A 14,320-nucleotide genomic window follows, 5' to 3' on the forward strand; every position below is an offset into this window, starting at 1 on the left:
TTATATATGTAAAGGTATATTATTTCTATATAATACTGCTATCGATGGACATGAGATCTGGTCCTAGTGAACTATACAGGCCTTTATGCACCATTTGTATTCGTAAAGCATCTACCAGGATACGACCCCAAACAGGACACCCAGGGCAACACCAGCAGTATTTGGTTAAGAGCACATGAAAAGAAGCATATTGCAACAATAATCAGACAGCGATTTATGTCACCCATCATACAATCATGAAATGGCCGGGGTTGCAAAGGTCCACAGTGCTCATCCAGTCCCAACCCCCTGCTGTGTGCAGGGTCACCAACCAGCAGCCCAGGCTGCCCAGAGCCACATCCAGCCTGGCCTTGAATGCCTGCAGGGATGGGGCATCCACAGCCTCCTTGGGCAACCCGTTCCAGTGCGTCACCAGCCTCTGAGTGAAAAACTTCCTCCTAAGATCCAACCTAAACTTTCCCTGTCTGAATTTAAAGCCATTCCCCCTTGTCCTATCACTGCCCACCCTCACAATGTCATGGTTTTGTACATTTTTCTATTGGTATTCCACATCATAACATCATATAGAGCACAGAGAACAAGTACATGTCCCAGAGGGTCTCACAGTCAGAGAGGGAAACACATCACGGAAGTGATGCTGTCTCTCTCTCAAACTGCCTGGTAGCGAGTCTGGGTGTGCTTCCAAGCCGTGGCACCTTCAGTTTCAAAGTAGGCTTCTCGGTCTTCGGAAAACCTCTCTCTCTCTTTCCCTTTTATTTTACTTGGCTTATTAGCCTCAATTTCCATTAGATTGTAATTAGTAAAATAATAAGTTTTCCTCCTTAGATCGTTGCCACTTCTCTGTTTGTTTCCTTGAGTCCAGCTCCCATCTCCCTACCCCTTTCTTATTTTCCCTTCCTATACGCTGGGAGCCAGGGGGAACAGGAGCCTACTGCCCCTCCCCGTCACAGACATAGATTGATCTAGATAACACCGTGACACAGCAATTCCTCCTCTGTATACGCTCCCTTCAAGTACTGCAAGGCCACAACGAGATCTCCCCAGAGCCTTCTCTAAGCTAAACAAGCCCAGTTCCCTCAACCATTTCTCACAGGAGAGCTGCTCCAGCACCCTGACCATCTTAGTGGCCTCTATATTCTTTCAATATACGTACACACGACGGCGAGATTGAGACACAACAGGATATATAGTTTATAAGAGTTTATTAAAAGTTGTTGTTGTTTAGGGAAATGGGGAAGGGAAGTCGGGTGATAGAAAAGAGATAGGAAATAAAAGCAAAGAGTCTTTGTAGAAAGCAAGAGAGAATTAGTCACCACTGGGTTTCCAGCATGACTCGTAGTTCAGATGTTGATCTTCAGTAGAGATGGTCGTCAGAGGGAGCAGGGAAGCATCTGTTTGCATCTTGCCTTCACAAGATACAATGGTTCCATCCCCAGATTTCCCATACCAAGATGGAGTCATTTGGTCACAGGCCGGATCTTCCACTGGTAAGCACTCTCCAACGTGACACTGACTGCCACAAGGAAACAGCCACCTCTGGCCTCCTAAATAGGTCTCAGAGTCTTATTGCTCACAGGATGTGAGCTTGCAGCCAAAACAAGAGAAGGGTTCGGACAAAGGTCTCTCTCAGCGTCCGAACAGCAGCAGTCTGATGTAGCGATCTTTCAGCTCCCTGAACTCACGCAGCGCTATGGAGTGGGCGTCCGGGTCCTCCTCCAGGTGCTGGAAGAGGTTGAGCGGCTTGGCGGATCGGAAGGACTGCGGCAGGACAATTGTGCTGTGCACCGACTTGCTGCCAAGGAAGAAGTGGTTCAGGCATTTCTCATCCAGGCAGAAGCGCAGATACCGCAGGAGATTCTCCATCCGATTCAGGAAATACTTCCTGCGCCACTTCTTCAAAGGGATGATGGCCAAACTGTGGAGGACAAGAGTCTTGATGACATAGGTGGAAAAGCCCATGCCCACTAAGATGCTGGCAAGCAACGTCAGGCAGTGCAGGTGGGAGCTGTCCTGTCCGGTACTCCTGGCCGTGTGCTGGAAGAACTTCTTTTCTGCCACAGCACAGCTCTGTGGCCATGTTGTGCTGGGCGTAAAGCCGGCGTCTGTGTTCTGGCTGGTCAGGTAGATGTCCGAGTTGTCTTGCTGCACCCCGAACAGCAGCTCGACGAGGACTTTTTCCCCGCTGGAGGCTTCTGTCAGCTGGAGCTTGCAGGAGCGTCTGGAAGGCAGCACCTTCAGGTTGTAGGCGTGCGCGTGGTGGGTGGTCTTCCAGATTGCTGCCACCTGTACGGTGAACCAGGTGACAGTTCTCTCCACATCCAGGTAGGAGTCAGTGCAGAGAGTCTGTAGCAGGCTGGGGTCCTGATTTTGGCTCAGCTCTTCCTCATGGTGGTGGAGGAAGCACAGCACATTCCCCAGCTGCTTCTCCCTTTGGCACATGCACTGAAGCTCCACGCGGACGCGGGAGTTCCTTGCCAGCCCGTGCCCTTCATCTCCCAGCTCCAGGAGGAAGGTGTGCCCGGGGGGAGGCTCTATGGGCACGAGCAGGCAGTACACATTGTCCCACTCCTGGGGACTCCAGCCTTCAAAGGCACTGCCCACCCCAATGGCGGGCTGCAGCACCGGGAAGAAGCTGTTGGACCAGATGAATCTGAAGGTCTGCACGAGCTCGTTCATCAGCTCCTCCACTATAGGGCACCTGGTGGCCCTTCCTTCCACCTTTTCCAGGGCACGCCTTGTGAGAAATTTTGTCAGTGCTGAATCTTTGAAGTCTTCTTCCTCGTCATCCTCCTCTTCTTCCTGTTCCTCCTTTTCCACCAATTCCACCTGCTCCTGCTGTTCTACCTGCTCCTGCTGTCTGCCCTGTTCCACCTGCTCCTCCTGCACCTGCTGTTCCTCCTGTTCCACCTGTTCCTGCTGCACCCGTTCCTGTTCCTCCTGCACCTGCTGTTCCTCCTGTTCCACCTGTTCCTCTTCCGCCTGCACCTGCTGTTCCACCTGTTCCTCCTGATGTTCCTCCTGTTCCTCCTTTTCCACCTCTTCCTCTTCCTCTTCCTTCACTCCCGATGCCTCCTCCTTGCCACTGGAGCTGTCATTTTCACTGCTGCTTTCATCACGCTTTTTCATTTTTAGGGACTGCACCATGTTCCAAAAGAGCAACAGAATCAGTCCCATACTGAAACAGATCTTCCAGTGCTGCAGCAGAGCAAAGAGCAGAGATGACATGTCCACCCAGCTCTGCTGCTCATTCCTCTGCTCAATCTCATGCTGCGGAGGTATCATGTGCTTTTGCAGATCAACCTCGCGCCGCTGCACGTTCTCGAGCATGAGCACATCAGTATTGACACTGACATTTAGCGCCCGCACCAACAATGCGAGAACAAACACCAAAGCCATGATCTGCAAGAGATGGGAGAGAGGGGCTCAGTGGGGCTGGGAGGGAGCGGGGCCAGGAGCCGCATGGCCCTGTGCTCAGGTAGGAGCAGTGGGTACGAGGGAGCTGGGTGGCAGCAGGGACCGAGGCCAGTGCTGGCAGGGACAGTTCCAAGCACTGCCCGTGGTGCTCCCACAGGGGCCGGTGTTTGCACCACATCCCTCGTCCAGCCCGACCTTCCCCTGCTGCTGCACTCACCATTGGCCCAGGTCAAAAATGCAGCAGCGCTGCCTGCCTGTGGCCCTAAACCCATCCCCTGCATTGTGATGCAATGCATTCCTGCTGATGTCACAAATGGGCTGCCCGACTCCACCCTTCTCAGCTGCCCAGGGTGGGCACATGGCCACTGAGCCACGGCACTGCCTCAATTTGGAGGCATATCTCTGGACAGAGCTCCTGGGGACGCTCTTTACTAAGCAGGTGGGAGCTGCCCGGGCCTTTCTTTAAAATAAAATGGGGTGGTATTTCCCATGGATGCTGTGCTCCTCATGTGCCACCCCACAGGTTATGTTCCAAACACACTGTCCCTGGAAAATCATTTGGACAGAAAAGGAAAATCAAAACTACTGCTCCTGAGGAAACATAAGAATTTGCAGCATATGCAGAAACTCATTTTAGTGCTGAAATGCCACAGAGGGAACAAAGCTGAAGATCAGTGCCGGTCATGTCAAAGTCTCAGCACCTGACATCACACAGCCCTTTGCTGATTGCTCCCTCAGCCACCGGTGGTCTGAACGTCCTCTGAGCAAAAGGCCAGATGGCTCGATCCAAGCAGCTCAAAGGGGCTCTAACAATGATGATTAGGATGCCCACATGTGCAGCAGCCTCTTCAGCTGCATGGGCTCTGGCTCCTTTGGGTGAGCTTATGCTGTAGAGAAAACAGCAGGAGCAACTGCTGTCTACCCCATGTTGCAAAATCACATGTGCACGAGGCAGGAATATTTCTCAAAGGCCAACAGAGAAAGGCTTGGCTGGGAGCCTGTGGGTGTTGAACCAAGGCAGCCCTGCAGGCACAGAGTGGTCTGGTAGGTAAGGAGACAGCCCTGTAGGACAGGAGCGTGATGGCAGCTGTCAGACCAGCTGTGCTTCACCTGCATACCTTGCTGCCTGCAGCACAAGGCTCCCAGCCATGGCTGTATTGACTTCTGGGAGGTAAGGCCAGAGTCACCTCCTGAAGCCAGGGGAGATCCCAGATCAACAGGGTTGGAAGTCATTTGAACCTCACGAGATCCCCTAGACCAAATCCCCTGCTACAGCAGGTTCCCTAGTGTATGTTTCTCCACAGAAGATAATCGCTCTTCTTCTCTGTTTCCGGTAACAAGGATATCAATAAATATTATTAACCAACAGAAGCTGTGTAACCCAGTGAAACAGGACCTATTCTTTCCTGAATCTGAATTCAGCATTCAGATTTCTGTACTTCACCAGTCTCTGGGTGTCTGTTGTTTCCTGCATTTGGCGGAGCCTTGCAGCCGGAGCTCCAGGCTGGTGCCTTCCAGTGCCAAGCAGTGCAACTACAATGGGGGGCAAGTGGGAAGCCAGTCATCATGGTAACACTGGAGCACTTCTGACATCCTCCTCTCCAGATCCTCCTCTCAGGCATGTTAAACTTGACTCTGTGCTTATCTCAGGTCACTGTGCTTAGCGAAGGCCTTTACCAAAACAGTGTTGGAAATGTCAGTGAAGCAGCTCCTCAAACTGTTTGTATCCTGTTCCCCTTCTGCAATCTGGTCAGCCTCCACATGTGAGGCTTTGTTGCTGCTGCTCAGAGAATCACCAATGTGGGTTCCTCTGTAGGCAAACCAGTCAAAGCCCCTTGCATTATGCATCTATCCAGTGCACCCTCAATAATTTTGCACATGACAATAAACTTCCAATCTCTACTTTTTGCATTTCAGGTAAACAACTAAACTGAATACTCATTAACAACCAAGAAATAAATCCGGACAAGCACTTGAACTGCACACTCACAGGTGAGCACTCACCACAGTGTGAATGCAGACTGTGTGCACAACTGAGACAAATGTAGTTTGCAGCCCTGGAAGGAGGATGCTCTCCACTGGTTCCCATCATTTATTGCTCAATTTCCCTCAAGTGAGACAACGGAGAGAAAATCAGCTCTGTATGCAGAAACCAGGAGCTGTCTATTAATGTGCTTGATTTTCACTAACCTGAAAATCATGCTTATCTTGTTCAAGTTTTTATGCAGGTCTTACTTCATATTTTTGAAAGAAATCTTTCTATGAAGTCACAAAAAACCTGTGATTTTTTGTCAGAAGTACTTTTCTAAACAAAACAGTGATGACGTATTTCCAGTTCTTCTCCAGTCAGTTCACACATGGCCTAGTGCATCCCCTCCAGTGGTGCACTCCCCATGTGAGACAGAAATGCGATGAGAAATGTCATTAAGTGTCATTGTGTTGTTATAAACTGTGAGGTCTGGAGGCTGCCACGTGGAATCACCTCTGATTGGGAGTGAGACACTGAAGGAAGCTCTCATTTTGAAGGGCTTTTATCCAGTTACAGTGGGCTCATAGTTTCTCTGATGATGAAAATATAATTGAGGAAGGTGCTCCTGTCAGCAAGACTGATGCTAAAGTGCTCCCAAGCTTGGAAAGTGTTTTATTGTTTTTCTGTTGTTATTGTAGCTTTAAAAGACAAGAACGGGAGAGATGGCCAGCAATTCTTTTTGTTGAGTTTGAACTTGTTCTTGGTTGTGGCTGAGGCTCCTTCTTAACAGTTCGGGTTTAGTTCTAACAATGAAACTTTTAAATAATAGACATTTTTCAAACCATTCACAGTGCAGGCTGAGTTCAACTCCCTGGGAAGCCGTCTGTGCAAAATCATGTGTGAAGGAATACTAAAAGTAAGTTTGCTTTTCCAGGCAGAATGTACTGCATAAAGCAGTCTTTAAAGCAGCCCATGCCTATGAGATCACACAAGTCATCTCAGCCTCATGCAGAAAGCACACAGTGAGGGCACGGGGCAGTCTGACCTCTACGCCTTTGGAAATTGAAAGGATTCACTGAACTTCTCCTCCAGAGAAAAGAGAGCTGTTGTTCCTTTTAAAGACCTATTTTATTTCTGAACCACAACACATCAGACCACGACCCAGCATCTGCCTTAAGATATCAAAAATAGTTTTCTTTTCAATGCTGTGTGAAATTTCAGGTTTTCCTTTTCTCATTCTAAGTGTGTAAATGCAGCACTGGCTGCTGACTGCCCGTGCTATGCTAACTTGTTTCAGAGATAATAGAGGTTTCTTCCATGAACACTGAATCTTATTTGCTGACTATTTCCAGTGGAGCACTCAGGAATATTTCTTTTAGTTTTCTTAAAAAGATAATCAAGAATATACAGATGTGCTCACAGTCTAAGTTGAGTTTGTCTCTATACTGACATCTTAATGCCCTTTTTTCCTGAAATCATGTTTCTTTTGACACCTGTCTGAGAACTGATCAGGGATGAGGGGAAGTCAGAGTTGCACCATGGTGATGCCACAGTTTTCCCTCACATTAACGCTGCACGGGAGAGTTGGTGGAGACAACTGCGGGGTGCTGAGCTGGGAGGAGGAGGAGGGGGAAACGGCACCTGCTGAGCCTTCTGTGCGCCGGCTGTGCTGTGCTGGGGCTGCATGGACTGCAGGCACTGGCTGCTGCCTGCCTGCACGGGCTGCTGGGGGAGCATGGAGCTGAGCCCAGGCAGTGCCCCATCAGAGCAGCCAGCCCATCCCTGTGGGATCGGATGAACCTTTACTGCTTTGCAGTCTCTATGGGCTGAAAACAATCCTGATATAAATAATTTATATGAGAATGTTGTGGAGACAGATTTTCAGTTGTTTTCATTCATTCTCAAAACATGAAATGGTAAATGAGATAGATTTGCTCATCTACACAACACTGCTCTCCTTCACTCTCAAGCCCAGACCAGAGAGGCAGGATGACCTTCTAAGAATCACTGTGGCCCCCCAGGACCAGCAGAGGGAATCCCTCCCAGTGCTGCCTTCTTTTATCACAACCAGAGCAATGTAATCACCGAGGTCTGCTCCTCAATCTGCATGTGGTGCTCATCTCAGTCAAAGAATGTCTGTGGAAGGTTGGCTTTGATTTTTTGTGTGGATTGCATCAATGACACGTTGGACTCCAGACTCAGTGGGATCATTTTTCATTGCGCTCCTTCCTCTGCAAATCTTCCAAAAATGTTGGTTTCTGCTGAGCTAGAGGAAGGAAGGAGTTCAGGCCTCCTTTAATTTGAACTAATTCTGAATTATTCTTCCATGAAAGTGGGTGATGAAATAAAACCTTCAGTATATGCAAAAACAAAACAAACAAAGCAACAAATGCTTCACTGTCTTTGCATCCTCTAGTTGTATATAGCTGCATCTTGAGAAAGATGAAAGGAACCCAGTGCCTGAATACCACAGTAAACACAGCAAACATTCCCTTCAGTTTGAAAATAAATTCCAAACTCATGGGAGTGGAGCATTTTTCTCAGCACGTTCCTAATTTATCGAGAGCACTAAAATCAATAAAACTATTTCTCTTCAACTTGGAAGCAGACCCAGAGCTCATGAGCATTTGTCTAATTTTAAATAAAAAAGCAAGATCACTTTTCACGTGCTTAGTTTACCCAGAAAATACTGTGTTAGCTCGATTCAATACATCTTTAGGACACTGAAGCAGTCTTCAATGTGTCTGTTTTCTAGTGGAGAAAAATGGAAATTCTTTGATCAAGAAAAAAGACCAAAGTTGCAAAAACTGACCAATAAAACCATTCCAACGTAAATCACATCATTGGATGCACTGGTAACATACATGTAAAAATCTGGGAAAGCACCATGTGAGGATCACTTTTAGGTAACATTTGTGTAATTCATAGGATGAGTTTTGCATGTATCAGCTTTCTATAAGTATTCAGTTAATTCAGGTATTCATGAGGCTTCCTACTGAAGCACGGAATTTTAAGTTAATATTGCAGGGTATTTTGAGACAGGATATTCAGAACTGAAAATCTCAAATATTTGTATCTGGGAATGGGTCCTGAAAGTCCTATATAGATTGAAACAAAGACAAATTGAAGACTGGTACATGTTTCTTTCATAAAGACACATAGTGAAATCATAGAAATAGGACTCCTCTATTCCAGACAAGACTGATTCTGTAATGGCAGAAGTTATTCAAGCCAGAGAAATATCAAGAAGAAGAATGCTAGCAGCATTTAACCAGAAGTATATAACCAGAAATCCGAGAGCAAGGAATATGGAAGTAAAGATGTGCAATATAAAGGTCTCCATCAGACTAACTCATTTAAAAATCTCACATTATTATACTTGATCTACATTCATAGAAATAGAAGGTGTCTTAGGACACATTGTTCCTGTAAGTTTTTTGTGTATCATCTTTGCATCATTCTGAGAAGTCTGTTCCCAGGCCTGCCTGCTTATTTGCTTTGCTCGTTCTTCACTCTGGAATAGATGTAACCCTAATTGAAGTCTTGGGTCACCCTCTCCTAAACCTGAAGCAAATGAAGAATAGAAATATTTATTTTCTTTCAAGCTGTTGGTTCTTATACAGCATTTTGAACTCAGCGTCACAAAGAAACACAAGTATTTCATCAGGCAGTTGTTTTTTAGAACTGCCCTTGGCCTACACTGTCTGCGGTCAAGTGAGCTTCACATTCATCATTCACAGCACACAGTCATTGGTTTTCCTGGTACTTTGCAAGTGCATGGGGAGACACTGTTCCTGATCTGAGTTCGCAGCCTAATGAAAGACAAAATAACAGAGACACTTGTGGCATTCAAAGTACAGGATTGAATTATGGGAGAATAACACACATCACATTCAAAAGTGTTTTCCTGGCAATGTCTGTTCAGAGGAGAATGTGAAAATTTGCTTTCACTGAATCTGAGAAGAAGAGGAAATACCATAATATATTTTCTGCAGATGAAAATGATTTTACAGTGATTTGCAGATTTTGTGTAATTAATCTGAAAATGGGTTTAGAGTTACAGTATGTCCAGTCTGGCAAATTATGGGGCTCAGCCCTCACATAAGCCAGAATTCTTGCCTCCCCAGTGTTATAGGCTCTGTTTAGGGTTCCCACTTTGTTGTGAGAAGACCTACTGAAATTTTTGTCTCTGATCTCATTCATAAGAAGCTTCTGACAGTGGGGTAGAACTGCCTGCACAGGCTAACCATGGTGTTGCCTTATTTGGCAAGGCTACAGGCAACAGATGAGTTCAAAAGAATTCAGGCAGGCAAACTCTTTGATCGCAAACCTTTCCCTCACAACAAGGGAACCCCTCATGCCAATGGGAGACCTGCTGTGCCTATCAGAGACATTTCACTGCCTTCATCTTCACATGGAGTCAATAGAAGCCAAAACTGGAGCACAGGACTTCACCACCTCTTGTAAAAGTCTCATTTTGTTATGACCCTCAGTAAATTTCTCATCTACTTTCCTCCCTTCCATCTACTCGGTCACATCTGTATGTACCCTCTATGATCTTGGTTTGCTTTCACTGCTCCTCTGCTGTTCCCCCTTTGCTCCTCACATTTGTCTGGTTCATTATTTTGCATCAAAATTACATGCATTAATCCCTCTTATTCTAAATATAATCCTATAACTGATCCTATTTGCCTTTCCTATCATAATTCATACTTCCTCCAGCTGGAAAATTACTTGACAAGCAATACAGACTGACTTTCATCTGTTCTATACCAATGACCAAACACTTGCAAACTTTGTCCCAGCTGTTCCCAGTTAGTTTGATTCCCCAAAAACACAGCACAGTGGAGAGCGATGGATTCCTCTCACAAAAGCCCACTGAGTAATCAGCTCATCAGCATAAGGAATGAATGGGCAATTGATTCCCTGCCAGCCCCTCTCTTCCATGTATTTCTCAACTAATAATCAAGCTTGGCACTGTTTATGCCATCAGCTATTTACATCTCACTATTTCCGTACTCACCTCTGCACTCTGTCATTGCCTGAATGTGTTTAGATCCAGCTACTGACTTGAATTTTCATCTTACAACTGTCTACCTGAGCAAGTTGATTCCCATTTGCCCTATGGTCTCTGCTCAACTTTCACACTTCGATTTTTTATAATGCCTATACTAACCAAGTCCTAAATGTACTGTTAGTAACTCCATTAGCCACAGAAACTGCTCATATGAAAATCTCTGAAAAACTCCCCTTGGAATCCACACTTAATCTCCTATCCATCTTCTGTTATATCGACTGTGAATCTAAAAGCCAAATAAGTAAATTAACTTCTATTTTTCAAAAATAAAAAACAAAGCAACAACAAAGAATTAACATAGGATCCACTGTCTGAAATATGGCTGGTGCTTTCTATTTCTGATTTCAGCTAGATCTGTTATTCCAAAATGAATCTGATGAAACTGACAGTTACGAGGGAAAAGTCGGGCTCATATGTCTGTTTCCCAAGTCAGAAGGGAAATAATTCTGCTTTAGAAGAAGAATTAACAGGTGCCTCCCATCATTTGCTTATTTAAGCACTTACTAAATCTCAGCAGTATTTGACAGTATAAATGGTTACTCCAGTGTGCTAACAGGAGACCAGGGGCTATTTCCTTTGTCCCTTCCAGTTTCAACATCCATCTGCTCCTCGTGCCTACAAGATCTCTTGGCACTGGGCAAAGCCCATCGCAGTTAAACTGTGCCAGGTGCTTTGGGCAGGACCTGAGGAAACTGGGAATTCCTGTGTTTTGGAAGAAGTACAAGAGAATGACCAGCAAGGTTTTTTGGTGGACTTGACAATAACTGGGCCTGACAGCAAGGGATTCCATCTGTACAAGCTTCAGTCCGTGACAGCCTGGTAGGTCACATTAGATTCACAGAACAAGAAATTCAACACATACATGTCTGACATTTTCAGTAGGATGAAGGGCTAACATCTTTTTTATAACTAAAGATACAAACTGTTTCTGAAACTGTCTACTGCTACTGCTTGTGGACAGTCACTGCAATTTTCACTTTAAAACAGTTGTTGTGAGTAACTTCCTTGCTGAGCCAGATGGCACAATACTTGCATCATTTCATTCAACAATGCCGTGATTTATTCATTCATTTTTTAAGCTATCAAGCCCAGGAAAAAAATACCTCAGTGCTTTAGCTCCTGTGTTTTTGTTTCACTGCTCTATATGCAAACCTATGGAGCAATATGATGTGAGTTGCTCTCAGGCCACTGATTCCTTCCAGCTCCATATGTGTTGTGCCAAGAATGTTAAAACTGCTGAAAGGTGTATGTTATGGTAGTAAGGGGCACTGGATAAATGTTTCTCTTCTCACACTCATTAATTAGGCTAATATTGTATCTAAAGAAATCATATGTAGTATTTAAAGAAACAACAAAAGAAAACTATAAAACTGATTTTGGCATGAAAGGATGCACATCCTGAGACCATTCTTAACAAAGTGCAGTTTGTAGCACACTGCAGGACTGAAGATGCAGCAGACCCTCATAGGCAAAGCTATGTGTAATGGTCACTGCTGGAAGGGCAGCAGGAGAAAAGGAAGATGAAGACATTACTGGACAAGAACAGGCTGTTACTTGGTGAGACACAAGGAAGTTGCATTGAGTGGAAGTGGTAGTGGGTGTGTGTGTCAGTACAAAATCATACAGCCCATCTTGTGCCAGACACCAGCGCTGCTAAGTGCAGCATCTGAGTGCTTTCTACTTCAGTGTTTATAAAACCAAATAATGTGATCTACCAAGGAATAGCAGAGAACTTACAGCCACAGGCCTTCTGTGGAAGGCTGGAAATTTGCTTTTGACCATCTGCAGAGGCTGCTGGGCTTTAGGGAGGTGCAGACAAGGTAATCAAAGGACAGAAAGACAAAGCTTGGCTTTGGGCACATACCCAAACTTTCACAATATTCCTGGGTAAATTAAAGGGAAAATACACTCCTAAGGTAAGGGCTTGTGAACTGTTCTGCACCCAAAATTACTTTCTCAGAGAGGAGTCCAACCCTGCAAACATAGTGCAGAATTAAAATGCTTAAACAACCATTACAGCAGAGATGTGAATATGCTCCTGTAATTATATAGCTGTTTGTTCATTAAAGGAGAAATTTAATGCAATTAAAATATTTACAATCCTGCACACTAAAATCCAAAACAAAATTAGTTTGTACCAGAGATGCAGGCTGTGTTGCCTCCCCTCCAAACTGGCCTTTAGATACCAGAGCTTACAATGGAGAACTTTCCCCCTTCAGATGATGTAACCCAGAGTTAAGAACTGAGCTGGTGACTGAAGGGTCCCTAATAATCTTTAAGATATCAGATTCATGCCAGGCATGCCGTGTAAAGTTCTTGGGATCAGAAACCAAAGGAGAAAGGACCCTGGGACAGCCACACAGAAGGGTCACTGGAGCTGCACTGCTTGCTGTGTCTGTGTTCTTTCAGACTGGCACATGGCTATGTGGGATGGGAAGACATGCTGCTCAAACTCTTGCCCTTTTGCGCGCTCCCTGAGGGCTGGATCTCTGAGATTAAACATTTTCACTTCTCTCTTCAAATGAAAACATAACAGAACAGTCCAAAGGCCATCCCTACCAAGAGTGCAAAGTGCAGACACAGAGAGGCACAGAACCACAGCAGACAGATGTGAATGCAAGCTGCAAGCAGCACATTTCAGATCCAGCTGCAAGGAGAATAGAGAAGCACTGCAAGAGCACGCTCCTCTCCCATACAGATAGCTCACTGCTATATTGGACCTGAATTTACATGCCATTTCACTGCACCTCAGCCTTCTCCTTGCCTGTTGTTACCAGCTTGCCTGTGTCACTCACTACTGCGGGGGGGGGGGGGGAGGGAGAGGGAGTAGGGGGGTGAGGAGGTGGTACACCCTTGTGGACTTTTCTTATTGAGGTACCTGTAGAAGACTTTCTTGTTCTTCTCATCAAGTTTAGTTCAAGCTGGGCCTTGGCTTTTCTGACTACATCCCTACACAAGCATCCTCATACTCCTCATACAGGACCTCTCCCAGTTTTTACTGCCTGTGCATTTTCTTCTTGTTTTCCAGTTTGACAAGCAGGTCCCAGTACAGCTATGCTGGTCTCTTACCTTCCTTTCCTGACTTGCTATACTTGGGGATGGAGATGTCTTGTGCTCTGAGGAAAGCATCTGTAAAGCTTTCTCTCATTCTTCAGCCATCAGAAATCATCCAGTGAGTGCAAGTAATGAGGATGACATGGTGCATGTAGAAAATGTAATTGGCAGAGCTGAGGGGACCGAGAAATGTGAATGAACCTTCAGTACTTTCCAGCAAGAGTGGCTTGGTATAAGATCTGCTCTTAGCCAAAGAATGCAGGGCAAGCTGAGGAAAAGCTGGAACGACAGCTTGGACAGTTATAGTATTTAACTTTATTCTAACACTCATTACTCATGGAAAACTTAAATGAATAGCACACTGAAGGCTGCACTTGACTTAGATGAAGTGGATGTAACTAAAGCATCTCTGCTACATCATTCAGACTGAATGTATAGTAACAGGAAATCAATTAATCTCCACCAATATTTGTTCTTTTTAGTGTGAAACTGCTTTAATGAACTCATTGTGAGTGGTCAGTCACCACTCACTCTGGAAGAGCCTCACACATTTGATAAAGCACCGTACTTTTAAAATTCATGTTGGAAAAGTGACAAATGTTGAAGATGAATTGCTTGGCATATGTGATCAGCTAATGAAATATCTTCCTCATCCCTATTATTTAATTCATTTTCTGCTGTTTTTCCCAATTAGGCAGTAGTCTTCTGCCTTTGGCTCTGAGTCCAGAAGCAAGCCTGCCATTATCACTTGTCAACATTTAATTTGTATGCAAAAAACTGCTTTAGTGGAGGTGGCAGTCACCTAA

The 14,320-nt window shown here is 45.3% G+C and overlaps 1 protein-coding gene and 1 long non-coding RNA gene across 2 annotated transcripts; one reads left to right on the forward strand and one right to left on the reverse strand.

The window, feature by feature from the left end:
• Window positions 1-1,570: 1,570 nt before the first annotated feature.
• On the reverse strand, window positions 1,571-3,396 carry LOC107315471 (inositol 1,4,5-trisphosphate receptor-interacting protein-like 1). Its single transcript, XM_085533942.1, has 2 exons — window positions 2,986-3,396; window positions 1,571-2,760 (listed from the first exon to the last, which is right to left on the reverse strand). Exons 1-2 carry the CDS (start codon window positions 3,394-3,396, stop codon window positions 1,627-1,629), a joined length of 1,545 nt encoding a protein of 514 aa, XP_085390068.1. The 3' UTR covers window positions 1,571-1,626.
• Window positions 3,397-3,787: 391 nt separating this feature from the next.
• On the forward strand, window positions 3,788-6,586 carry LOC146751602 (uncharacterized). Its single transcript, XR_014941327.1, has 3 exons — window positions 3,788-3,853; window positions 5,332-5,406; window positions 6,318-6,586. It is a non-coding gene; the product is annotated as an uncharacterized LOC146751602 (long non-coding RNA).
• Window positions 6,587-14,320: the final 7,734 nt, after the last annotated feature.

Source organism: Coturnix japonica, unplaced genomic scaffold, assembly GCF_054131305.1.
Source record: "Coturnix japonica strain WE unplaced genomic scaffold, WE-NBRP24 Scf071, whole genome shotgun sequence".
NCBI classification, from domain to species: Eukaryota; Metazoa; Chordata; class Aves; order Galliformes; family Phasianidae; genus Coturnix; species Coturnix japonica.